The 27,706-nt window shown below is 48.6% G+C and overlaps 1 protein-coding gene across 1 annotated transcript in view; it reads left to right on the top strand.

Moving 5' to 3' along the window:
• Nucleotides 1-27,706, top strand: part of LOC119174515 (protein Wnt-2) — a 75,853-nt gene that overhangs the window by 28,825 nt on the left and 19,322 nt on the right. Inside the window, exons 2-4 of the mRNA XM_037425453.2 lie at nucleotides 15,512-15,732; nucleotides 20,980-21,178; nucleotides 23,964-24,231. Of these exons, the coding sequence (XP_037281350.2) occupies nucleotides 15,512-15,732; nucleotides 20,980-21,178; nucleotides 23,964-24,231 (688 nt within the window). The remainder of the gene's footprint in view (nucleotides 1-15,511; nucleotides 15,733-20,979; nucleotides 21,179-23,963; nucleotides 24,232-27,706) is intronic.

Raw genomic sequence — 27,706 nt, 5'->3', positions numbered from 1 at the left:
TACAGCTGAGATTAAGAAAAAAAAGCTGTCTTTTCGCCAATTCATTACTCATGTTGCCGGTGAGGTGAGCATGTAGATCGCTAGCTGTGTTTCAATCCCTGATTAAATGGCTATTCACATACCGCTCGAGATTTCCGTGAGATTGCTACGGGCACGAATCCTGCATGGCACCCGACACTTTGAAAATGGGGAAATAGTCCACCACATAAAAAAAATTATTTCGTGAACCCTTTGTGGGCTTACTGCACAAAAACCAAAGCGTAATAGAAAATTTTTTTGCAGAAAATTGAACTAAGGTGCGGGTGAGAAAGCTCGCAAGTCGATGTGGTTTCTCAGTGGCTAATAAGTATAACTTCGTTCAGAGCTTTAACATTTCTGATTAGAAGACGTGAGCACGCGCTACTGCCAAGTGATTATTTTTAAATGACGAGGTTGTTTGGCCGTCCGTCTGGTTGACCCCCTCCTTGAGGTCAAGTGACCTGACTTCCTTTTTCGACCTGTTCACCCGCTTCATATAGTTAGTGTACTTCGCGCAATGATCAAAGTAGCATAATTAAGTTCAATGAAGTGTAAGCATTTATATTGAAAAAGCAATTTTCCAAATAACACTGCGGGAGTCTGAAGGACGAAGTACAATTTTATCGTACATACTCAGCAGGAGACGGTCAACCACAAACCAGCTAATCTTGCTAGTAAAGTGGTTTACAGTTACTTAGGGCTCAAAGTGTGCGTCAGCAAACTCTTAACATGCAACCACGCCCAGCCACCCAATGTCATTGCGCTTTTTAACAGGAATCGAATTATTATTTAGTGATAATTTGTGGAGTTCAATATCCCAAAAGCATGATATGATTATGAAATATGCCGTAATAAAGGACACTGGAAAATTTTTACCTCCTGTGTTTTTGAACGTGCACATAAATAGAAGTACACTGGCCTAGCGCATTCCCGCCTCCATCAGAAATGCGGCCACCACGACCGAGATTTGATTCCGCAACCTGCGGGTCAATCACTCTATGCACTAAACCACCGTAGCGGGTAACAACTGAACAAGCAGATAGAATTTTCGGTGTCACCAAAACCCGACACAACGGGATCACAGCGCCCCGCCGCGGTGGTCTAGTGCCTAAGGTACTCGGCTGGTGACCCGCAGGTCGCGGGTTCAAATCCCGGCTGCGGCGGCTGCATTTTCGATGGAGACGAAAATGCTGAAGGCCCGCGTGCTCAGAGTTGGGCGAACGTTGAAGAACCCGAGGTGGTATAAATTTCCGGAGTCCTCCACTATGGCGTCTCTCATAATCATATGGTGGATTTGCGATGCTAAACCTCACATATCAATCAACGGGACCACAGCATCGTGGGTAGATTGACTTGTGGCTGTCGCGCGTGGCTTACATGCTATCAACTATAGGAACGGCCTGCTCAACCGCCTTTTATTCTTGCTAGCCGCTTGGCTTTCATTCAATGAGTGCTCAAAGAACACGTTGAGAAAATGTTCGACATTGTTGTCCCCACTAATTCGCGTAACAATTAGGTCGCGACTGGGATGAGATCGGAACCTTGCGAATTCAACAAGACGGCGAGCATTTGGAATGTTCCGCCACGTCTTCTCGAAGTTTACTTAGATGACAACTACTTAAAGAACTCATGGAACCATCGCGCATTTTTTATATTGACGTCCAGTGACAGTTCCGTGCGGGTGCTTCGAGAAGGAATGTCGTAAACACCTTAGAACTGCCTCTTGTATGCTAAGAAGTTTCGAAGCGAAGAGCTACACTGCAGCTCTCTGGGGAACAATAACGTGGATAGTCACGCTTTTTTGTTTTTTTTTTTCAAGGTACAGCCCTGTCGTGCTGGGCCTTCCAGTGTTCCGGTGAGGAGTGCCTTTCGTTTATTACATTGAAATGTGCGGTTAGTGATCGAGACGGCCTATCACCACTACACGTCCGCGACCATTATGCTCTTTCCCGATCTTTGTCGTTGCTCCTCGTACGTTTTAACCTCACTGTTTTACTGCACACAGACACTGAGTCTGCTTTATGCTGATGCTTCAGGAAACAATGTGACAAAGCTTCGTCCACATCTTTCTACGATAATGAAGGTTTTGGTGTTGGTGTTCCCGTCGCATTTTCATATAGGATGTAACACAGGGTGCCTTAATTGTTGGTGACAAAATTTAAAGTCAGTTTTTTTTTTTAATATACGGTGAACGAATAGTATTCCGTACCACGAAGCTCACTGACTTGGCGCCAGGTGATCGAAAAAAAATGGAGTTCACAGACCCGTAAAAGCTTGCGTAAGTTCTCGACCACCAGGAGTCAAAACCGACTCAATCTACTCTAGTTGCACGTCTTTCAACTGAGGGCTTGTGTGCTCTCTTTTTTGCCAGGACACGATTCGCAACCCTCTAAATCTGTTTCATCTGATCTACAAGCTTCAATTGTCGAACCGGGTGCCCCAGACGGTAGCGCCGGCCGGGCTGGACGGAGAGCGCCGAAAGTTGGCTCTCCGATTCGTGCCAGAACAACACCCGCGCCGAGTCTGGCTCCGCGCAGTTCGAACTGCACCGGCATCAAACGAGGGCATGATTTACTACGCTCCCGCAAGTCGTATTTATGAAGGCGTCGGCGCAAACACTCGCCGCTTCTGCCTGATGTGTGGGTAGGCCGACGTCCGGCACGTTCATGGGTCGAAGAAGTTCTTACATCCTCCTGGCCTGGACGCGTCTCGGCTCGAAGGTATAGCGTGAGTTATGCCCCGCACCGGCTGAGCGAGGCCGTTGTGTGCGTAGCGCTGCGACATCTGCGTTCATCGCTCACGAAGCCGAGTCAGCGCCCAATTCGTATGAGTTACGCGGGGATAGGGAAGGGTCCTGCAGACGGCCATGCAGCGATGAGAGACAAGTATACGCGAAGGATTGAGGTTGGACTGTGCGCGGGCGAAGCGCGAGCCAAGCTGCGGGCGGTCTGTCGTGTCGTATACGGCGGCCTGGAAGGGACTACATCATCTTCGCGCCGAATCTCGTGCATCTCGTCCCCGCCCACGACGACGCGTTTGAAAGATCACGCGTCACCTATCGTCGTCGCCGACTCAGTCTGCGGTGGCATTGACGTCCTTCACACGCTAGGCAATGTTTAATTGATCGTGTAGTATAGGAAGCATGGTGGTGTGTGGGCTTTCCGCATTCGGTCGGACTCCCTGGCACGCCTTTGCCCTCGTACTCGTAGACGTGTTTTGACTCCAGACATGTACTTTACATCATTTGAGAGTGAAACATATACTCAAGATTACATATAAGTAGGCAAACTCACTCATGAGTCGACCAACTCAGGCTCGTTCAGACTCATATCGAGTTATGAGGCGGAGTCTGGGTGAGTTTGGTTGAGAAAAAAATTTAGTCTGAATTCGAGGCAGTTCGGTTTGGAAAATATTTACTGAGTTCGAGGGAGCCCCAAACGCAAATATATATTTCTTGAGTAAGTCTGATTGAGCTCCACGTCTTTTGCCGACCTATATAGTCCCATCTACTTAATTTAAGCTATACTATCAGGCTTACGCCAGCTCGCGTCAATTCTGGCATCTACGCAAGTCTACTCACACATACCTAACACATCATAGCATTGTCACGCCAGCTCAATACTTATTGATCAGAGACGCAAGTTCTTCACCCCCACCCAACCCCCACAAATTTTTTACGAATTCTCGGTAAAAATATCTTGTGCGAGCCTTCTCTTTCAATAAAAATGTCATGACTGGACTGCAACCACTGATAGCTGATATTTGACCACACGAGATAAAAGGGTGCCAAGAAGAGCACCGATCAATTAAAATACTGGTGATAAAGAGCTTGACACCAAACTACAAAAAGGTAATTATAGGCTAACGGACTCATGAGCTCACTCATTCAGACTCACTATGGCTCAGATCGAAGCAGGAGTGCAAGGCAGAAGTGGCTTAGAGACTCCCCCCCCCCCCCCCTCAGAAAAAAAAAAACAATCCCGGCTACGAGCCTGTGATCAAGATACGTAGCTTAATTCCTCTGCATGACGTAGTGCGTACCTCTGCCCCGAAACGTCGTTAGATGTCTCGACGCTTTCTTTCTTTCCCGTAAGATGAAAAAGAAATGTGACCTTTGGCGTTATCTTTCACCTGCGGGTTACTTAGCTCCTCCAAACGCTTCGCAATTTCCTCGTGTACGAGAGGATGGTGTTTGCGGAATTCATTCTCGAGGTGCCCGAACGAAGCCGTCACTGAGCGACGGTATCGGGCAACGCACGACGGTTCAGCAAGTTCTTTATGTCGTTACCGTCTAAACAAACTTCGATACGGACGTGTGGTAGACGTTCTAAGCGCTTGCCGTCTCGTTGCTATACCATGAAGGCTCCGATCCCATCGTATAGTCCTGACTAAAGAGACAAAACTCAGCGGCGACCAGAATATGGGACAGTTTTTTACATGTACTTTGAACTCCATGTAACTGAAAGCTATGTGCACGTGAGTAGCAAGCGTAAATTTTTCTTGCTGATAGCAGGCAAGGGACGTCAGAGATGCAAAAAGGTATCTGTCGACGATGTTGCTGTCATGTTGTCGGGTTTGAATGATGTTGAAAAATCATTAAATAGCTTGGTCAATTGTTGTTTGAAAGCAGAAAGCCGTTGTCCAGCTTTGCGTGCTTTAGTGACACGTTCGTAACATGTTCTTCATTCTTAATCTCGAAATGCGAATTCAGTTTTGTTTTTAATTCGATGTTCGTATTTTACTGACGTAAGCGGACGTTGTGTCTCTCAGGTGGCAGTTGCTGGCGCAATATTTTCCTCTATCCTTTTGTGTCTTTGTGTATCTGTGTAGGGAAATCAAATAAATTATGTATTAAATATGCCAAGCCACTGATGAGCGGCTGATACGCGTTAGCTGATTCGTTTAAAAGCTACCGTGATGGGAATAGAACTGACGCTGAAAAGTAGCGGCAATTTATAGATGCGTTTTACGGGGTTCGAAAGTTGCGACCGGGGATTGTGATTGATTTTATCGAAAACCTGCAGCTTCGACAGAAGCTGCTGCCAGAGCTTCCGTTGACCAATGAACAACAGCGGCGAGCACGGTTGACCACAGGAACAGTGCATGCTATCGCACCGGCGTTGAGTTTAAATACGCCCCAGAAAGCACAACTTTACCACAGTTAAGCCACACCCACTCAATGAAGCATTGCACAGCTGAGGCATTCATCCCTAAGCGTCCAGCGAGTTAATTGAGTGATCAACTCCGCGTTGTTGGCAACCCAAAGCAGAAGAAGACGAACAGATTGAGCGAGTTACGAGTTCAGCGCCGCGTGTGTATGTTCTTTTCTGTGTGCTGCGTCTAAGCGCTGTTTTTATATTTTTATCGTGGTATCCTAAGCTGATGAAACTACTGTCAGTTAATCAACGAACGCATCAGAAATACCTGGTTAATAATTCGCCGCGTTTTACGTGCCAAAACCATGACGAAACATGGTCTAGCGAAGGGCTTTGGCAATTTCGACCATCAGGTGTTCTATGGCGTACACTGTCACATATATACTGTCATCCACAGTGCTCAAACGGGCTTGCATTTAGTCTCCTTCTAAAGGCAACCTCCGTGCCTGGAATCGCACCCGCGACTTTTAGGTCAGAATGTGAGCACTGTAACGCTGCAATGCTGTGGTGGACATTAAATTTTTAGTTAAGGAGGAGAGTAATATTGTGCATTCTCTAGAGAGAGAGAAAGAAAGATAAAGATGCAAGGAAAGGCAGGGAGGTTAACCAGACGCACATCCGGTTTGCTACCCTGCACTGGGGAAGGGATAAAGGGTAGAAAAGAGGTTGCAGAGAGAGAAGAAATGTGCTCACAATCGCGAGCACACTCGGGGGAGCACGCGCAGTCTACAGACGGTCGTTCAGGTTTGTTGTCTTCAAGTAATGTAGGAGTGCTTTCTGTAGTCGCTTTCTGTCCAATTGAGTGTGCATTCTTTAACGGCAAAGCAATATCAGGGTGACCAACGCCCCCAACTTGTTCTAAAAGGATGGCTTCTGTTTTCATGTTCCGGTCTCCTGCGATGTCCATACTGTACTGAACTTACAATCAAAATAAGACATCAGAGTCGAGGCAATTACGTTCTTTCGAAAAAAATATTCGAGCTTTTTGTCACATCTTAGACATTAATTGATTGATATGTGTGGTTTAACGGTCGAAAACTGTTATATTGATGGTATGTGAAGATTAGTGCCCCCCCCCCCCCCCCCTAAAAAAACACCCTATGATTATGAGAGATGCCGTATTGAAGGGCTACAGAATTTCCGACCACTTGGGGCTCTTTAGCGTGCGCTCAAATTTGAGCACACAGGCGTACAGCATTTTCGCCTTCATCGAAAATGCGGCCGCTGCAGCCGGAATTAGATGCCGTGACCTGCGGGTACATCTTAGGCATTAATACACGGCGTGTCTGAGATTGGACGCACGCCCGTAGTCACCGATGCCTATGTGAGCCCGTTTCTCAAGCGCACCTGCGTGAAACTGGCGTGAGACAAGAGCACGAGGATCGTAGCGGAGCACAAACAACGAACCAAATAAAGAGGTCAGTGGCGAGGCCACTTGCGCGTCGATTATTGAATAAAGGAAGGCTCGCGATTAACGTCACGCCGTTTGCATTCTTCCGCGCGAAGAGCAAGGTAAATAGAAGATAAGAATAAGTGTATGGGTGAGCCTGCCTTCGGTGTTCAGTCCGATTCGGAGGCTACAGTGGGGGATGCGGAAGGGAGTGGTATTTCGGCGGTCAACCCGACGAACAGGGCAGCATCTCTGCGGAGATAAGGAAAATAAACTGTGCGCTCGCTATACGCACATGCGTGGTACAAGACAACGTTACGCACGCACGCAAGTCACACACACACAGCTCTATACCTTGTCTAAAGCTCCACAAGTGGGCCTCCATCTCACACTTAAACATCCACCAACACCAACAAACAAGCAGACGCGTGAACAAACACGCAGGCACAGTCTCTGCAAAAGCTGTGCCCGCGGGGAAATGATTAATGACAACACGGTCTCGCTTACAGAGGTTGCGAGTGTGCACCCGGCGAATTACAGATCGCCCCCTTTCTCTCTTTCTGGGCATAAGTGAGGTAGCGGAGACCGCGTTCTTCTCCGCGACCGTCTCGTATCGTCCCTGCTCGTTCACCTCACGTCCTCACAGCGAGATCGAACGTTCGGTCGGTTTTCCCCGAGGCGTCGATTCGTGCTTCGAATAAGGCTCGGACGACGCGCGAGCGCGTTTCGCAAATCCGCGAACGAGAATGTAGCACGTCGTCCATCTCCGCACCTTCCTTCCTCTGGAAGAATTCGGCGAGCCACCGGCGGGACCTAACGTCGCGGTGGACTACCTTACAACGCGGTATAGTGACCATCCAACAAAGGCGTACGTATCGGTAGGCGAGAACGGGCAGTGTCCTCGCCTCAGACCTGTGGGGGACGAATGAAGACTATACAGCATCTAAGATGTTATCCGGTGGGGTTGAACTGAAAAATCTCTTTACGCGTAACTTGGTCGTTGTGATTCAATGTAAACTGCTGGCTTTGACGCGTTGCCAATGGGCTGAATGTCCCGCGGTGTCGAGTGTGGTCCGCGTATGGATCGGTGCTTCGTCACTGTACACGGTCTTCATACACCGGCTGAGTCTATATATATTTCTAACAGTGCACTGACATAAGCGATGACCGAGGGGGCACTAGTTCAGCTTTCAGAACTTGTTTGTACAAAATGCACACAGGAGGCATGTGGAGATCGCGGTGTAAAGCCGTCGTTTAATTGGTGCATGGCCATTGCGATAGGGGATGTCAGCGCAGAGAGCATTATGTTATCGACATGCCTGGAGAGGAGTGAAAGCGATAGAATATTTCATGAATGAGAATATATCATCCTCCATTGCGTGGCTAACTCTGCAACATTAGCATAGTGTTGGAAACAGCATTCCAAAATGTTCACTGAGACATTCCCTGAAAAAACCAGTGCGTGCCCAGCTGCGCTTATTGGGATGCGTTAATGTCGCACTCTGGCATGCTTTTTCACGCTTTCTGTTTACTTGAGCGCATGAGAGACGAGATCGATTGGCCTGTTTGCAGTGAACCAATCCACGGCTGACCGCGTTCTTCCAACGCCTTGAAGGGTGGCCTCAATGCTAGGCATGAACGTGCTGCGGTCGATAAAACATTAAAAAAAACCATAGCATAATTGTTCGTTCATCTTCCGCCAGCGGCATGATGGATATGTCGGTTACTTAAACTGCGATTCATTATACAGTTTCAGAGACGCCATGTTAAGAGCCGTAAAGCAAATGAACCGCGTTCATTACCTCACTGTTCAACTTATGATGAACTACCAGACACGCTCCTTGAGTCACGTGGCTGAGCCCCGCTCCTAAAATGGCCGTCGACGAAGATGAAGACTGTGAAAGGCGCTTCTGGTGGTCTAATGGCCGCTCTTTTGTCTTGGCTGGCCGCAAATGGCAGATGCCCAGCGGGCGAGCACAAACCCATCACAGGCCACCAGTGACGTAGGCTATATGTCCAACGTAAGCACCACCTGCTGCGATACATGCATGCCACGGCAGGGGACGTTGTATAAGCAGTGGTTACTTCCTGTTGATTTATGGTATAGGCCCAGCGCCACGACAGAAACTAAATAAACAAAGCCCCCCCCCCCTCCCCACAGCATAGATGCCACAGTATAGACCCGCCCAGGTGCACCACTGAGAAAGAGGCTTGGAACTTCGAACCTCATATTGCGTTGTAATGCGTACGCCATACGTGTTCCCCTTATGTACGATGCCGATTGTAGGGTTTTGTTGTGGAGGACACGTGGTTTCCGGCAGCCTTTCTCTCTCTCTCTCTCTCTCTTTGTTAACAGTTGGCGACTCATGGTTTCCGCCCCATCGCTTCGAAACCTATCATCAAGGTCCCGAACAACGCGGCAATTCATCACGCAAAGAGACGAACAATCAGTACGGGCTTCAAGCAGGGGTGGCCTGCCGTCTGCACGCGTAGGCGGAGGCAGGGCCCCGATACGTATGACCAACGCGGTCTCAGGAACGAGCCCTGGGCAGACGCAGAGCGGCTGAGGAAGGCGGTCAAGGAACGGGCCGCCGTGTACGTGCTTTACATGTTGCGCGCTTGGCACCGGATCTCGGTTTCCGTAAACCCCAATTAGCGGCTGAGCGCGTCCGCCGTAGCGGACCGAGCCTAATTTGCTTAGACACACAGGCGAGCACACGCCCCGAAGCGGATGCCCGCCCACGCCTCCCATGAAGAGTGGTCGGAAAGGCGAAGCGCAGAGGAAGACAGGCAACGTCCTGCCGAGAATTCCTGCAGGCTAAAGAAACGTCGAAAACTCGGACTGCGAAACGCCTCGCTGTATGCTCTGCCTCGAGGCTGTTCTTGTGGCGTCAGTGTTTGTTGTCTCGCGCGTTATCGTACTCGTGGTAGGCTTGGTAGGCTTAAGCCCGCTTATCAACAGGTTCCCCTGTGCAATCACTTAACAAGATTGGCGGTCACCATCTTATTATTTTTTTTTTCGCAGTCAATTGCATTGATCCTGCCCCCACCACCCTCCGAAAGGTTTCTGCAGATAACGTGGTTTTCTACTTGCCTGCATTTCTTCGATTGTTTTGTAAGCGAATGTGGTGTTTTACGCAATGTGCCGAACAAACTCGATGACAGACAATTTTCCGAAGAGAAATTCTCGGATCGTGCCTCTATGCGCCGCAGGCTGGCAAAACGACGCGAACATTGCTACTGTTTTACAAACGATAGTCTGTATTGGGTTTCTTGAACTTAGAAATATTGGTCTCCCTGGCTGTCTGTCTGTCACACGATTCAGTTTCCCGACGCAAGCTGAAGGATTGCTCAACGCCCAGACATATTCAACAGGTGGCTGCATTCATACTTGTGAACGCTGTCGATCAATTATTGCGCATATCTGGAGGTAGCATCAATGCGCAAAATTTAGGTGGTGTGTTTCTTTACTAAAAATACCGATGCGTATTTCTAAAGGCCCTTGGTTTTTTTTTATTTAACGCTGCGCTTAAAATGCGACGCAGTGCACGAAAATGCGGCTGGCAAAATAATATCATATTTCGATGTCATTTGCAGCCAAGCGTGCGCTTACGCGGCCGCCATTTTTAATATCGACAGGGTAAAGTAACCGCTTGTAGGCGTGCAACGGACTAGGCGCACATGTTCACTGATGGTGGTTTCTTCGCTCTTCTTTCTTTCCTTTAACCCCTTGGACCCCCTGCCCCGCCGCGGTGGTCGAGTGGCTAAGGTACTCGGCTGCTGTCCCGCAGGTCACGGGATCCAATCTCGGCTGTGGCGGCTGTATTTTCAACGGATGTGGAAATCCTGTAGGCCCGTGTGCTCATACTTGGGTGCACGTTAAAGAACTCCAGGTGGCTGAAATTTCCAGAGCCCTCCAGTAAGGCTTCTTTCATAATCATTTGGTGGTTTTGGGACGTTGAACCCCACATACCAGTCAACCCCTTTATGCCTTCCCCCACTGTAGGGTAGCAAAACATACGCGCCTCTGGATGACCTCCCTGCGTTTCAATCTTCTTCTTCCTCCTCCTTCACTATCTGAGGCACATCGCGACACACGTAAGACCTAGTTACGATGTCATGTGATGGCGTCATCACGTCACTTTACGTCACGGGAACTCACTGTGGCGATGTGTGCGCTTCTAGGTACGGCCGAGTGCCAATGTGGTCAGCTACTGAAATCTCGCTTACACTGCAGGAACTTCACAGCGCAAAGTGAACGAGGAGGATGAACACACGACTCAAAAGGACCGACGAAGTGCTGTTTTTCGTGTTGTTTTTGTCCACCTTCAATTTACGCCGAAAAGTTTCTGCACTTATCAACCACGACCAACTATAGCTCAGGCCAAGGTACTGCTAAAGGTTCTTTTCAACTTGATGGCACTGAAGACGGAGGAAAGTCCAAACATGGGCGAAGTTTACATTTGGCTCACCACAAGTAAGTTGGCAAACAAACAAACAAACAAGCAAACAAGCAAACAAAACAAAACAAACCATCAAACAACCAAACATATGGCGACTACTTTGCGGACGTTGGCACCACTTAGAGTACGATCTACTCGAAACAACAAGCCAAATAGCTACTACCGTTGCAGGCTATGATAGCCGAACGACTGCTCATATCCCGTTTCACAGGATAGAGCGAGAATTTTGAATATCTCAAACAAACAAATGACCAGAGTAATAGACTGTGTGGCCTTGCGAACATCTTTAGGAAACTACTCAGCTGTTTTGGGTTGACCCCTTGCATTTAACCTCCTCTATTTTCGAATCCCCAGCGGCAATAAAAAGTTTGCTACATTTACTCTAAAAGCTCTGAACACCTTTATCTTCTTTCCTCCTAAATGCACACGTTAGTTTGTGATACTCGTCCGTTTACCCTGGACCGTTTTACTCCCTCACAAAACAACTTCCAGTAGTTCTGCAGACGAATCAGGGGAGAAGGGGGTGAACTATAAATAGAAAAAGGCTAATCTAAGAGCTTTGCCGCTGCCTGTTTTAAGACCGCGTTTGGCTTACAGACCACGAAGAAGGCCACCGAGGTTTACGACAGGAAAATATCGCCTTGATCGAAATGTGCGGCACATGTGGGACGCACCCTTTCTTATAGCAGCGCAGAATGTCTGCCGTTTAGTGCAACTGAGAGCCACCCACATTGGTTGCGGCCATCTACGGATCCCACAGACGTGCACTTCTCTGCTCCCAACGTGGTGCATGGAGAACAGCTGATCCTGCACTGCCTTCAACAAAACGCCCACAACAATCCCACGTGCAGACATTTATTGGTATATAAGCGCATGCACGTACACACAAGCCGTCCATCTTGCTGAGCTTTCGCCAGGCTTCGTATTAATGCTTTAAATGCAAGCTGGAGCGAGCTCAGAGCATAACTGCGATAGCTCGGAATAGACGCTCCGGCGGCTGTCATCAGGCATGCGTAGCCCGTCGCCTTAGCAAGTTGCCACGTCCCTGATAATATACGTTGGGGTGGTTCACTTTTTTTAAAACTTTTTTTTTGGTGGGAGATATGAAAGGAGTGGGCGAGGAAAGGTCGGTCTGTATCTCCTCCTTGGTAGCGGGCGTATGTGCCATGCGCTACCGATCCAGCAGATACTAGGCGCTTTTGGCACGTCGTAAGAATCGATAGAACGGTGGACGTGCCGAGGTTCGTCGATGACGCCCGACTTGGAAACGGGTGGTGGCGATGGCACCTTTAAGGACTGCGTGTGCCTAAACGAACTTGCGGTGTTGACAGGGCTCATGCCCGCTGACGGTCAGCAGTGGCGCGCCTTTACGTTCTTATACGTCGTTTTGCGCCGTTACGATGGTTTGGCTGACTTAGCCGTGTGCATGCACTTTAGGCCGGATTGCTCAACCTCCGAGTTGAAAGGAAATCGGAGCGTATAAAGTGATAATTTGTTTGCGTACGACGTACGCCACAGTACTCGCTTTCTTTCTGGGTTTATAGACGTAAAACGTGCATATCAATGGGATCACAGCTACCGCAGCGGTGCCTGGACTGAAAAGGTGGCGATAAGACTGAACGGGTTTTATGCACCACTTCGCGAAACAAGCCCTGGTTCTGTTAAGTTCGTAATATTTGTTATTTCTTTTTATGTTGCTGGGGTATCTGGACGAGGTTAGGTTTGTTAGAGTTTTCCCAGATTCGAAGCAGTGGCGGAGTACAGTATACTTAGTATTGGACGCGCGATCTTTGCGAAAAGCATCTTATCTATACCGGCCGCTTGATTTCTAGAACTTGGTCGCAGCGTCGGGCTTTCGAAGAAGACACACATTTAAGGGCGGCAAGCTGAATCCTGTTATTAATACGCAGACCTTGTGAAGTTTTGCTAGGGCAAGAACAATTTTGTTTGTATAGGCATGCAGAATGCAGTAATGAAGTTCTGGTTATTGAGATAGGGGGCAAAACTTCCGTCCCAGGAAAGGGTTTTCAAGGTGCAAGAAAGAAATGGGAACTCCATCGGGTCGATGTGGTGAAGTCAGGGGCACAGTCAGAAATATTATTAGAATGGGAAGTAGTTGGCCAACCATACTTTACGTATGTTCGTACTTGCGTTCTTATACGCGTGCGTATACAAATGCATATTTGAAAATTTTCCAGAAATATACCCCCCCCTCGCCCATTGGCTACGCCAGCGGCTAACGTCCAAGGCTCTTACGTTGAATAATATCACGTGTATTTATTGCATAATATTTTCAATATGTCTTCTGTTTGCAGTTTGCTTTACTTCGAGACAGATCAGTTATCCCCATAGTTCCATGGCCTTAACATTCTTTGAAAGATCCGGCATTAGTGGCACTCGGGAGATCTTTGGAACGTTCTCTGAATATGTTGAGAACAGCATCTGAGATACATGGCTGAAGGTAAAAAAAAAATACTGCAGTCACTGCGCCGACTAAAGTAAAGGCCTAAAAACATGCAGGAAAAGACGTTTCAGCTCCCACACGGGAGCCTTGTTTACAAGTGAAATGAAAACATGTGTCAAGGAGTTTGCCTTATGTTCGTTTCAATCTATCACGCAGGCAGTGCGTATATTTCTGACGGCAGATTACCATTGTTTTGTATCACGGCGACTCAAGATAAAGACCAACAGGTAGACCAACATCTCTGAAGGGAATGTGGTATCGTCTCCTTGTCGTGGTGGTACTGCGTTTGAAACCGGCGCAGTGTAAGACAACTGCCCGAGTCGAGTGTTGGTACGAAGGCAGCGTGGGAGGCTTGCTCTCGACACGTTGCACTGCGCAGTACCAGCCTTATGTTGATGCCTCTCTATAGCTGAAGCCTCGTTCGCGGCGGGGTTGGAATGGGTGGCGGAAGTGATGTCGTAGCTAATCTGTCCGAAGGCGGCAATGAAGCTAATCTGTCGTAGCTAATCTGTCCGAAGGCGGCATGAGACAGCAGCCCAGGGCTGCTGCCTCATGCCTTCATACCTGTGCCAAGCCGCGGCACCATCTCGAAGGCAGTCAACGGCGAGGCACCATTTCTGTTGGTCCGTCCGATCCTCGCGAGCTTCGAGAGCTTTGATGGGTACCACCCATTCGTGAGCGTCGTTCTCCACGCCGTGAAACTCCGATATGTCACTGGCGGCTTGCGATGGTGTCATTGCAGACGACAAGGTAGAGGGCGCCAAGCCGCCCATCTGCTCCGAGAGCTGCATGAGGGGCATCTAGGAACTCTCTGCGTTGCTCGCGTGGGCCGGCCTCCAGGGCATGTGAGGCAGTTATGTCGAGCATAACGTCGGTGGCACTCAATGCCGACAGGATGGCGGAAATCAGCGCAGATTGTGACCCTGGAAAGGCATTGATCGTGGAGCGGATTATTGCGATGGGACGCCGGCAGCTGCGTGGCGCTGTCCGGTGATTCCCATGCGGAGACCATGGTAATTTCGGACAAGTATGAGACGATTCTTGTACTCACTTGAACGGTACCCTTGTCAGGAAGAGCTGTGGTAGCATCCTTCAGCAGCTTAGGTGTCGATAATGCCCTGAGCAGTAGGTTGTCGCCGCGGGAAGCATGAAGAGCGTCCCCGGGCAACAGGAGGCAGTGCGCCGTCTTGACGGCGGTAAGGTAAGCCAGGGAGCGCTGGTTAAGCCTGCCTTTTGGCCACCAAGGAGGCTTAGATGCCGTTCTCATATCTGAGTGTAGGTCCTACCGGCAGTCGTAGGATCGCGGTGTCTATGAGCAAGGAAGCGTAGACGTCGTCCTGTAGATGGAGAGGCCTTGCTGCCGATGTCCCATGAAGGCCGATGGCTTCAGCCGGAAAGTTTGGTCGCCAGGCTGCGCCATTGTTATGAGCGATAAAACAGAACACCCGTTCTCTGGGCCAGCTGTTCTTATTCTCCTCGTCTTCCTCTTCTGCTAGCTCTCCGCATGCTAGAGCAACGATGCCACTTTTAGTCATGACTATATATATATATATATATATATATATATATATATATATATATATATATATATATATATATATATGTATATATATATATATATATATATATATATATATATATATATATATATATATATATTCTGGTGAAGGCCAGACTCTAGGCCGAAACGTCGAAATAAACCACGTTGTGACCGCTCACGGAGGATCTACTGGACTATATGCAACGCTACGGCCACTCAACCACCATGCCTGCCTACATATATATATATATATATATATATATATATATATATTATGTGTGTGTGTGTGTGTGTGTGTGTGTGTGTGACACATATAAGCACAAATATATACCATGGGCTTTCACCTGCAATCTTACTGACGTTAGACAAAGAGCCATGGTCACTTTTATTCGTATTCCCTTATTTTGACAATCACCTATAACATATAAGGTGGTTTGTGCAACAATTCTGTTTCTTTTTTCGTCGCGTCCACTGATGCAGGCTTAGCACAGCGTTGGCTCCTGCGCTCATCTGTCAGCGGATCCGTGGTCTAACGGCGGCGCAGCGTCGTTTCTGCGCCACGCGGCCTGACGTCATGGTCGCTGTCGGAGAGGGCGCCCTCCTCGGACTGGCCGAATGCCGACGCCAGTTTCGTCACCGGCGCTGGAACTGCTCCGACACGGGCGCCTACGAGTCCGGCTTCGGACAACTCTTCACTGTCGGTCTGTATGGATGAACTGCACACTCATGCACGGCGAAATTGTCTCCATTTTGGTAGGAAGCGAAGCAACTATTATACGGAACACACAACAAAAGCGCTTGTAATAGTTTCGTGTAATAGTTGCTGCACCTCCTACCAAGATGGATTCATAACAACTGGCCCAATACAATTGTTCATTGAGATCACCTCACTGTGAATATAAAATGCACTTCTGCGGAAACGTAAAAAGTTGCACAGTCTCGAAGTAAGGGACAGTTTCTTTTTTTCTTGTAAACCTTTCGGAAACTATTACGGGACATGTAACAATTTTAAGGCAGGCATTCTGGGTATTCTTTTCAGGGATTCGATATTATGCAGAATATATGAGGAGGAGGTAATGCGAAGTAAAAAGAGCGAGAATCAGGTGTGTGGTGTGATCATTAGGATTGTGTCTACTTTTTGCGTATCAGCAGCGAACTCGCAAGAACATCGAACACTGATCCCTCGAACAACCAAAAAGTCACAGCTTTGGCGCAAAGGCGAAACAATGAACGCGATAGCAACAAATTGGAATGCCACACGCAAAATTGCAAGCAGATCGAAACATGCCCCGCGTATCTCACGCACAAAGGACGCCCGAAACGTACTCACAGGTACAGACTCCCGTGAATAAGCGTCTGAATTTCTACTTTCCTGTGTCTGAAAAGCGTGCCCCTTTCACAAACGGGGGCTGAGCAACGATTGCAGTGACCTTTGTGCGACCGGTAACTACAACAGAATCGTTCCGACGAAACTCAAAGGCTAGCCAAGACGTACGATTCTCCCCACTGCAAGATAAGGGTGTGCGATCGAGCGTGCACCCCCTTATTCTCTACAAAGGCCAAAGTGCGCGTGACAGAGGAGAGCCGCCGCCGCCGCCGCCACACGCTCACTACGTCATCTTGCTGATAATGCTAAAAACACGATAGTCCCCCCCCCCCCCCCACCCGACATCGCCGCCAACAGCGGTAAGTGGTAGATATGAATAGCTTGCCTTTTGACCGTTGAAGGAGGTACCTCTCGGTGGCTCAGTAATTAACGCCTCGCATTCACGACGCGGATGTCTCACATTCGATTCCGCACGCTGTAGGCTTTTGGGGATTTTTGTCTTTCTAGTGTTTTCATATATATAGATACGTATACATATACGGTGCATGACATCGACGCCGACGTCGGCGGCGAAATCCAACCGAGGGTGACGATATAATTGCTATTTCTTTTTTTTTTCATTCTCTTGTTTCATTTTGTTTTTCTTTCCTTCCTTCTTTCTTTTCTTTGTTTCTTTCTTTTTTCTTTCTTTCTCATAGCGCAATGCTTCCTCCCAGCTTCATCTTTCCTGCATGTCAAGAATCGGACCTGTTGAGCAGCGCAACACTTCAGTTGTTATACAGGCAACGAAGATGGTCACGCGTTCATATCAACTCTAAATGATAAGATACCTCGACAAAACATCATATTCTCACATTATCGGCAACCATAAGGTGAAAGAACTTGCGTGGTTGTAATGGGCTCTCGCGAGAATGTGGCAGGCGCACTACAAAAGGTTGACGAAGCACAGATCACTGTATTCTCGGGATCGTTCTTTTCCTGCTGCTGCTTGGTCCCATCCTGAAGCCGTCTTATTAAGCAAGGCTACGTACGACGTCTGCACAATTATAGCAGATCCGCGTCACCGTAAATCAGATGACGCCGGCTTGTCCTTCTCAAGCTTGGCATGCAGAAACATTTTTTTTCTTGCGATACTCGTAATGGCGTGGTTGCTACAATTCGTATAAGGCTACGGTCATATAAGGCTACGGTCATATAAGGCTTTCAAAACTGCGGGCAAACAAATCGTTGGGAGTGACACGTAGAGCGTGCTAAAACGAGAAGCATCGCGCTCCGGACGAGGCACCACCTTTCTGGATTTATACCTGTGTACTCTTGGCCGTCGTAAGCTGGATCGCGCCTCGAATAAACAATTTGCATGCATCACCCACGCTCGAACGGCGAGAAAGAACCGGCTTTTTTTCTTCTGATTTCACAATGATGTGCTATTGTCTTTTTAATGAAAATCTGGACCTACATCAGTGCCCAGTACGGCACGCCCGTCGCAGAAGCATTTTAGGCTTTTTAAACCAAGCATTATTAACTGCTCTCTTTCTTTCTCTCTCTCTCTTCCTCGCTTACTAATGTTGGTGGAATTTTCGAAGCTATGCAGCAAGCTCAACTCAGGGTGTTTGAATTCGCAAATCTAACGAACTAAAAGAAGCAGAGGAATGAAGGAAGATAAGTTGTGCACCAAAGCACTGTGGCTGACACAGAAGGGAACTCAAGATGTTAAAGTCTATTTGCATATATTGCACGGAAAGTACTTACGAGAGCGATTGGAGTACAATAATCGGTCATTTCGCTTTCCGTATAGGCGACATCATTATCGCTAGAGAGCGTTAGCGAGGCAAGCACATCTTCGCATCTCAACGAGGCTCAAAGTGTCTTGTTATTTAGGACGGAGGGGAAATTCAGAAGTATGTAGATTTGAAGAATGAGCTCCCTTTTCTGATCAACTCTATCATGTCCATGACGTAATTATCAATTTCATCTGATGCCTGAGAGACGAAAGCAGCTGGCCTGCAAAGTTTGCTAATACACTATGCGACAGTGCTACGTGGACGCTTCAAGTTGCAAGTGGGCACTTGCGAGTAACGTTGGGGTGGGCGCAGTCGTTAGCAATAACAGCTTCTTTAGAAGATAACCATTATACGTTTAGGCTGGCGTCCGCACTTTCTAACCAAGTCTGTGGCTGGTGAACAATGAATACCGTAGACGAAGAAAAGAGTCTGAGCTTGTCACAACGAAGGCAAATCAGTTTGAGCAGCGGCGAAGTTCACTTATCGCTCACATCGACAATGTCGAAAATGTTCACATGCTAGTAGGCATATATCGAGGCTTCTTGTTTTAAGCGGGAACAAAAGTTCATTTTGTGCCTGCATTCACGTGTCCCATGACTGCTTCATACAACGTTCAATGGCATCATCGCTATAACACTGAGGGCATGTCATTAACGCCATGTGTCATTGATGATATACAGCGCCATAATAGTGCTTAGTGTAACGCATACAGCCGATAGTTTACCACAGAACACTACAGCCTTTCTAATGCTATGCCTTGTCATCCTGCTAGATGCTCCATAACTCGGCGTGCACCCCATTTAGGGGGGACCTTCACGACATGGCGCCGGCGCGGCGTACTGCGTTGGCGTCGCGTCGGCACGTGGTGGTCCAACCCTCTCTTTTGACGAGTTGCATTTATTACGTGTTCATCTTAATCTTTTTCTCTCTCTCTTCCTTCTTCTCTCTCCTGGGCTCAAACTTTGCTGGCGTCCTCTAGGGTGGTTTAACGTGCACAACGCCCGAAGAAGGCGCTACGAGACACGAGACGGCCGCGCGGTCATGCGTGAACACCAATTGCGTCGTGCGGCACAGATGAAAAGACGAACCAGCTCGTCTTCGAGTGGGAGGCGCCAGCTCGAAGCGGCTCTTGTGTTGCCTCCCATCTATTTTCTTCTTTTTTTTTTGCGCGACTCGCCGCATAAATAGCTCGTTCGGGCGAATGTAAACACGAGGTGCGCGCGCCCTTCCCGTCTTACGCGGGGCACCAGGAATGCGCGTCGTATTTCTACCAGGACCCTGCCGGGTCTTGAAGAAGTAAGCCGGCACGGACCTTTTCCTCTTTCGCCCGCTAACAACGCGCTGCACACGTCGCACATCTTGACGGGTCGTGAACAAAGAAGGGGCGACAGTATATGTTAGTGAGCACGTTCGCGAATAAACGTCGTGTTCGTGCAGTGCTAAAGCTGGTGGCAGAGTTCAAAAGGTGCACCTTGTAACGGTCACGACCGGTTGGGTGGACGTCGCGAAATGAGGCGACGTTTTCAGGCACTCCCCCGCGGAACGATAAAAGACGTCGTTTAGCCTTACGCGAAGCAGCTGTTCAAACTTCGCGCTTGTTGACGTGATGCGGAACTCGTTCTAAAAGACGGGGACACCAGTTATTTCGGTGATTTTAGCTACACCCTCGTCTATGCAGGCTCTTAGGTATATCGGTGATCCTTTGGCGGAAGCGCGGATGAATCTTGTAGTGCTGCGAATGAAAACAGACATTAACATGAACAGCTGCTTTGAATTGGCGCGACGTCGACGCGTCACTGGTCTTCAAGAAATGTCGTAGGTAAATACGCCGGTGCAGAGTATCAGCCATAGCGTGCAACGCTTGAGGTAGATTAAAGTTTTGATCACTTTAGGATGAGTATATTGAAAAGTGCTACACACAGAGAAAGAAAGACGAGAGGAAAAATAGAGGGAAGCAAAACAGGGGTATGCACATCAAACTATAGTGTCCATTCACAATTCATGAGCTTGCTTTCTGGGGTCCTGAACTCCAGACAACGTTTCAAGCATGTGACTTGCTATGGATATACTAGGGGTTTTGTTTAGCGCACGTGGTGTCAACGGCTGGAATTGTGACACCCTGCAAGGTTTGTCGGCTTTCCTGAAGTGTGCAATGAGATGGATATGCTGTGTTTTGAAAATGCAATGTCTTTGTCTTTATTAGAATATATCTTTTGAAATGCACGCAAATAAATAAGGAAAGGCAATACCGCAGCAGAGGAACATCAGTTCGCTTTCGTGATGATGATGATGATAATGATGATTATGATGATAAAAACATTTTTATTTAAGCATCTAGAAACGAGAATAGAATTGTTAACTCACAGGCCGCTCTTTATTAACATTGCGGACGTGTTTGAGCGAGCACCAGGAACTGTCTGTGACCCACTGCGGTAAAAGTTCTGCCCTCTGAAGTTCGAGACACTGAGGAGAATTGATATTGGCCGTGACTTCGTAACCTTCAAGCACCTTCCAAGCGAGACGCGAGGAAATTTATCCGACTTGCTTGATACATTTCGATTGCAGTACCAATAAGTCCAGCAAGCTATAGAGGAAAGTGTCCAATTTGCGCACTCTTAAACTTCATCAAAGCCTGTTTATTGAATAGAAAGCCTTTTTTTTATTTTCCGTTATTGGCTATAGCACGAACCTGTGCATCCGCTGTTGCTTGGAGCAACCATCCCTGGAAGTAAAAATTATAAGAAATGATAGAATCGCATGAAAAGGCTTGCGTGAGACTTCTATTCACGAGATCATCGCCTGCTGTCTATGAACTATATCGCGTGTTTCATTGTGTGCAGGAAGCAGAGAAGCGGCCTTCGTTTACGCCATAAGCTCGGCCGCGGTGACGTACGCCGTGACCAGGGCGTGCACCCGGGGCCAGCTAGCACGCTGCGGCTGCGACCGCACGCCGCACCAAGAACCCCAGTTGCGCACGCACTACGCGCACCGGCTGATCAGCCCCGCCGTGGAGGCACCGCCGGCAGAGCCGGTCACTTTGTGAGTGGGTGCATTAAGCGCCTCAGTTATCCATTGTGTATTGGCCTACGGTGTTTCGCAAACCACGGCAGCGTGTGGAGCAACGCGTGGAGAAAAGACGCAAAAAGAAAAAAAAAGCGATTTGACGGCACCACCACTTTTGCGTCTTTTCCACCGTGCGCTGCTTCACACGTTCAGATGAACTGTAAGCGACTCGCTCAACTTTCAACTTTGCTGAAATTCGCCGCCGTCGTTTCGTCGACAAACAGTTCCGCCTCGTGAGTTCAATTACATACTGCTCGCCTGCCTAAATATAGCTGGCGTGCACTGACGTCGCTGAAACAGCCACGTTGGACCACCAACATGGCGGACGCGATATTTGTGATGTCACGGTAACTCGTACATGTCGGGTCTTTCATTATTCATGCACGGGGACACTCTATAACGCTCTGGTGACGTCGTAATCACACTGACGCAGATTAATCACCACGAAATCATCCTGCCTCGATGGCATCTAAGCGGCAAGATGGAAAGTTGGGCCACTTGGCCGCAAGCGCTGTCCTTGTCAAGCAAGCGCTGTCCTTGTGAGCCTCTTCTGTCCGTCCGTTTTTTAGTGCGCTTCAACAAAATTTTCAATCATCTAAGCCGCCATGTTGGAGCCGTGTTTAGTGTCCATGACGTCACATACGAGCTATCAATAATTGATTGTCCCCGAACAAACTGAAGCACGCGTGCTCAAGTATGCATCTGTCAAGATGTTTATGTGTGAACTGTTATTTTCGTTTCTGTACAAACGCAGACAGCTTTATGTTCGTCTGGTTGCCTGTATTTCGTTGTACAAACTGAAGACTGGCATACGGCGTGTAATGTGACAAATTCTAGTAAAGCACATCTTTGTTTCAGTTGCTAAGTGCTGCTTAGACATAATCTTTGCCTTGGCTACATGTTTCCAGTTGTATGACAGATCCATAAATAAAACCATTCCGAAACGTTCAACCAACACAGCTCTTCAGGGAAATAGGCTTGAGCCGGTGAAAAATCGTTGAACAGGTAAAGCTGTGTTCACACGGCGGACGAAATCGCTAGTCGACCCCGAAGATCGCGTACTACGTCACCCTACCTCACCCGTTCCCGCGTCCCTACTTCGGCCCGCGTGGAGCGATTCGTGAAACGGTGGAAGCCCAAATCACATAGAAGTGTGGCAGCTTTGGGTAGTTGGTATGTCATGACGATAGTTATAGCGTGAGAACAAAATGACGACACAGAGACTTCTTCGTGTCCTTGTATCTGTGTCGTCGTTTTGTTCTCGCGGTATAAATATCGTCATCCCAAATCAGAGTTTGGATCGTCAGGGAGCAGTGCCGAAATCCTCGCTTGTAGAGTGAATTCTAGTCTGTCGTGTGAATGCTGGTCGGGGAGGGATGCGGATCACGTCACATGACTGATCCGTCCGCGATCACGTCGGCCGAGTGAATGCAGCTTAACGTGTACCTGCAGTCAACGTTCCGAGAACTCTCATTTTCTTCGTCGCTGCCAGATGTCTTACCTGCGAACATCTTGGCTTTAGTGACAATCGCTGTTGAATGATTTTAAATTACGGCACATTATTATATCCGACGAGTGCCTGCTTGGTAACATGTTTCGATAACATAACCCGCCAAGTTTCGAAAAGCTAACATGCCTGTTAGGCATGCGAGACGTGGTAACCTGTGCAAAACGTGGCGGTTTGTTTGTAATATAAATACGATTGTTGGAGTTGTCGTACCAGCACAATACCATTATACGGGACGCTAAGCCGTGGAGGGCTCTTGGAATATCCACCATTTGGTATTCTTTATCGTACACTGACACGGCAGCGAACACGGACCTCCAGCATGTTGTCTCCATATAAATGCAACAGCCGGGGCAGGAATCGAACCCGTGACCTTTGGGTCACCAACTGAGCACCCCTTGAAACCGCTACACCGTCGCGGTGTGCACTATTTGTATGTGAAACGCGGTAAACATCAACACGTGTTCGGCATACCAACTTGTTTTTCCCGCCATCATGCTACCTTGTTCCAGAGGACAGAGGTTCGGCAAGCGATCCTAATGCGATACTCTTTGATGTCTCGTAAGGCACTCAGCACATGTCGGCAGTCATATAGCTTTGTGTCGCGTGCGCTCACTATCTCTGAGGCCAGGTAGAAAGAACCGCGGGGTTGAGACCGACTGTATTTACTGCATTGCGGTGACTCCATCTCTTTCCATAAACTTGTTCATTTATCGCATTAGTTATTGTGGTAGTTAATTGGACCTCATCTTAGGTAAACTTGAGCCCTGATATCACATGTATCCAATATAACTCTTGACTTGAACCAGAACCATGCAATTAAATTTTTAGAATAATTTTTCGGAGTATTTGGAAAACCGGAAGGAAGTGCTCTGCAGCCTGAAGTGCCTGAAGGAGAAACAAAGTGTTAAGGCCTGATCACACTTACGCGTTGCATCGCGTCAATGCCAGGCTTGTATCGCTCCGCGTCACGCCCTCTCCCCGTGGAGAGAGAGAGCGAGCAGCTTCGTGCATGGCCTCCGAGATTGCGGGCGAGCGGCGGCGCGTGCCCGCAATCTCGGAGGACATGCTTTGTGTAGCCGTTCACCCTCTGCGAGGGCCTGGCGCCGAGTTTCCGACACGCTGCAACCTGTGCGTGTCGTCGAGCCTGCACCCGTTGCTCGAGCCGCCTTTCTTTCGGCCGCTAATATATTGTTGCGTCAAGTTGGCTGCTCCGTTTCGTCGAACCCTTGGGGATTCCGTGCTTCCGTGCAGTGCTCGCGGAGCTCAGTTCGTGCGAGAGTCGTGGTCGACGCCGCAGCCCGGAGGATCCTCCGGAGGCGTCAACCGGGGCACCCTGACCAGCGACGAGCTGCTGTCGTTGTCCACGCTGTCGGCCGGCGATCCGAGCTGGAAGTGGGGCGGCTGCAGCGCGCACGTCAAGCGCGGCATGCGCCTGGCGCGCAAGTTCCTCGACTCGCGCGAGGTGGAGACCGACGAGCGGGCCCTCATGAACCTGCACAACAACCGGGCGGGCAGAAAGGTGAGCGTATAGAGTTTTATATCCATTACATAGCCGCACGCAACTAAACGCGGGCAGGTAGGCCGCATAGGTACTCAGAAAAGCAATGTTCTTTTCTCACTCTCTCATCTTTATGCCTCCTTTCTCATTCCCCCAGCGTATAGGGTAGCAAACCGGGCATGTGTCTGGTTAGCCTCCCTGCCTTCTCTCTTGTTGTTCTTGTCCTCCAATGTTAGTGACTCGTTACATCCGGCAATGACAAAAAACTGCACAAACACATTTCAGTGCTCGAGACGTTTCAGGGCATCCTGCCGCCTCTTTATATTCCTGCGTCGTCTTGGGCCCCCAAACTTTTTTTTCGTAATTGAGACTTAGAGTAGCGCCAAACACGAGAACGAAAATGTTTAATGAAATAGTTACTTACGCAACAAGGTGTAATGATATCGCTATTGTTACTTATTTGTTTCTCGGTTGAATTTTCGTAACTTCAAGAGTGTGTCTGCTAAATTATGTACCAGCTTGTGCCGTGGACAACGTCTCTGACACCTTTACTTCAAAGGACAGACTGGTGGGCTACTGGTTGTGGACAAATCATAGCGTAGCTCGAAAAACCACGCAGACGGTGAAAAATCAAGAAGGGACACGTCTCCCATCTTGATCTCTCGCTTCTAAGTGATTCTTTCTTTCTTTCTTTTCTTTTCGTTCGCGCTACTCTGAAATACAGCTTTTCTTCGCCACACTGATTGTGGCCCCGGCCTCCGAGGAAACAATTACCGGCCGTTATTATTCCCAAAGTGCACTAAGCTCCTCGCTTGCTTTTATTATGTTTTTTCTAATTCATTCTTTGCAAAGAGGAGCTAGTTTTACGCCTAACGAAAAATCACCCTGCCCCTTCTATACTCCTCGCTGATGTTAGCGCTTCAATTTTATTAACTTTTATTGGAGAGACCCGTACATAATTAGGGTGCATGGTGACGTCTCGTCCGATTGCTTAGGTGGTATCGTCCGAAGAATCGTTTCTATGGCTCACCGCATTTCTGCGTCCACACGTTCCGTCTGCGTTTCTTTACGAAGGCCATTGGGCGCCACCTGTTGTTGCCAGCACAACAGTTACGCGGAAGTTCCTTGTCCCCCACCAAGGCACCTGATCAATACGGTTCTTTCTCCTCTTCCTTGAGGTACACGGCAGAGTGCAGTGCATAGCCATCATCAGCAGCTGCGGCAGCAGCAGGCGTTTCTACGGTCCCGACCGCTTGCGGATTCTGCACAGCTGTTTACCTCCGGCCCTGCGCCGCGGTGGCGACGGGACGGCGGCGGCGCTCGAGAGAACAAGGGGGCGTTTAAGGGTCCCTGCCCGTCGGCTCCTCGCCCTCTTATTATTATCCCGGAGGACAGCAGATCTTCTCTCACCTACGGGGCGTCGACTGCGGTGTGCCGCTCGCGGTTTTCATTGTGAGGTCATCCAGGGTCGCATGCCACGTTGCGAAAGCCACGTGAGCTCTGTGTTTTGCGCCTTGTGCGCGCCCTTGTTCTTTGCTTTCTTCTGCCTTTATTCTCGCCGCTTTGAAGCGAGTCTGCATTGGTCCTCCCGTCCACCTTAAGGTTGCTGTTCTTAGAATGTCTTGCTTCTTTTTATGCACATTCTTGTCTCTTATTCGCATATTTATTCGTCCGTACCCGTTGTGCAATCCTTTGGCCACCACGAAGCCGCGCTGTGAACCGGACCTTTCGGCCAGCTCTCAAGCCCCCCCACCACCGGCTCAAGCACACGAGTGCTGGCTCCACGCGTACTGCGCGGGGGAAGAACAAAAAGGCGATGGGGCCTTATAAGGCCGTATACGGTACGGTCGTAAAGCCAAGGGGCCATATATATGCGGCTTTCGCCTCTTTCTTCTCCCTTGTACGTTCGTGTGAGAATTGGCAGTAATGCGTATTCTGTTTAGCGCCCTGCGCGCCAGCTTGGAGTCCTCGTGCGCGACGCGCATGCCGTATACGCCTCGATTGTTGACGTCGGGTGATCCGGGTATTTCGCTCGCGTCGTCTCTTTTCTCTCTCGCTGTCGGGTTCCTGCGAAGACGACGCCAAAATGGAGTCGTCCATCACTCGCCGATGAATGACCGAGACATAAATGCCTCCTCCTGGCGCTCGGTCGCCCGCTTTCTCTTTTCCGGATTCATTGCGTACAGGAGATGCACCGGAGACTGTGATGTGATTGCTTTCGGATATTGCTTATCTTATATGACACTTCTGTGAGAACAAGTTTAAAAAGCCGGTTCAAGTGTGTAGCACGTAGAAAGCGTCGAATGTCTGTGGAGTTTATTGCAACCTTTAGACGTAAATCTATCGCCGAGAAGCGGATATTTCAAGCGTCAGTGGGCGTTCGCGTAAAGTACAGAGCAAGATATCATCTTGAGGAATCAAGCGCCAAAGAGTACGTGCACTTAGAAAGCACATAGTATAAGCGCTCTTTATGTGTCCTTTTTGGGTGTTCGTACTTTTTGGCGTTTATTTCATCATGAACCTATACAAACGTGCCCAGCAGGTAGTCATCCTAAATGCGGGATATGAATGGTTTATATATGGGGGAACATGTTTAAGTTTTTTGTTTGTTTATAACAAGTGCCCAGCACGAGAGAGAGAGAGAGGTAGATGATCCGTAGGATCCGTAGCAACGTTAATGTCCTCATATTTATACGCTTCACGTAAGGTACTGGTATCCATCCGGAAAAAGTTGTTTGAGAGAAAGAGAGAGAGGGATGATCCATAGGATCCGTATCAACGTTAATGTCCTCATATTTATACGCTTCACTTAAGGTATATATCTGGTATCCATCCGGAAAAAGAGCTCCTGTGCTACCCTGCATTTTGGACCAGCGAGTTGTTAAATGTTTAATATCACAGAGTCGGTGTGTTATTGCTCACCTCTTTACCTTTCTAAGCGCGTCCGCATAAGGTGGGATCCGGGGGCTGTAACTCTTCATTATCATGGTCAGATAGTGGGCTGGGGTGCTCTGCATTGCTGTAGGCGACCCAAGATGCCTCCAGCTACCTCGGGAAAGCACACGCACAAACACACATACAAGTACCAAAAACACACAAGTGCACACAAAATTAGCGAACAGAGATAAAAAGTGCCCGAGAGTTTATCACAGAGTGCCTTGTGGTTGTCTGTGCTCTCCGCGAGAAGAAAGGGTTGAATGAGGATGCCAAGACGTGAACGGGAAATATAATAAAGGCTGATTCGATTCCGCATCAGGATATACTGCTTCAGGGTGTCTTGGACGTCTGCATCATTTGTACCTATATGTCTATTTATGTACAAACGGAGTGCTTCCAAAGACACTGCCGCATGAGGAATCCCGGTTTCTTGCACCCTTTCATCGGACATTAGATGGAACCGGCATGCCATTAGCCATACAGATATCGGCAGGATTCCAGAGTCAATAGGAGGAGGCAGTATACCATACTCGCTAAAGACGTGCAGAGACTGGAATAA

The sequence above is a fragment of the Rhipicephalus microplus genome, chromosome 5 (assembly GCF_043290135.1).
Source record: "Rhipicephalus microplus isolate Deutch F79 chromosome 5, USDA_Rmic, whole genome shotgun sequence".
Lineage (NCBI taxonomy): Eukaryota > Metazoa > Arthropoda > Arachnida > Ixodida > Ixodidae > Rhipicephalus > Rhipicephalus microplus.
Note: the sequence above shows the minus strand (reverse complement) of the source record. Positions and strands in the feature narration are given on the sequence as shown.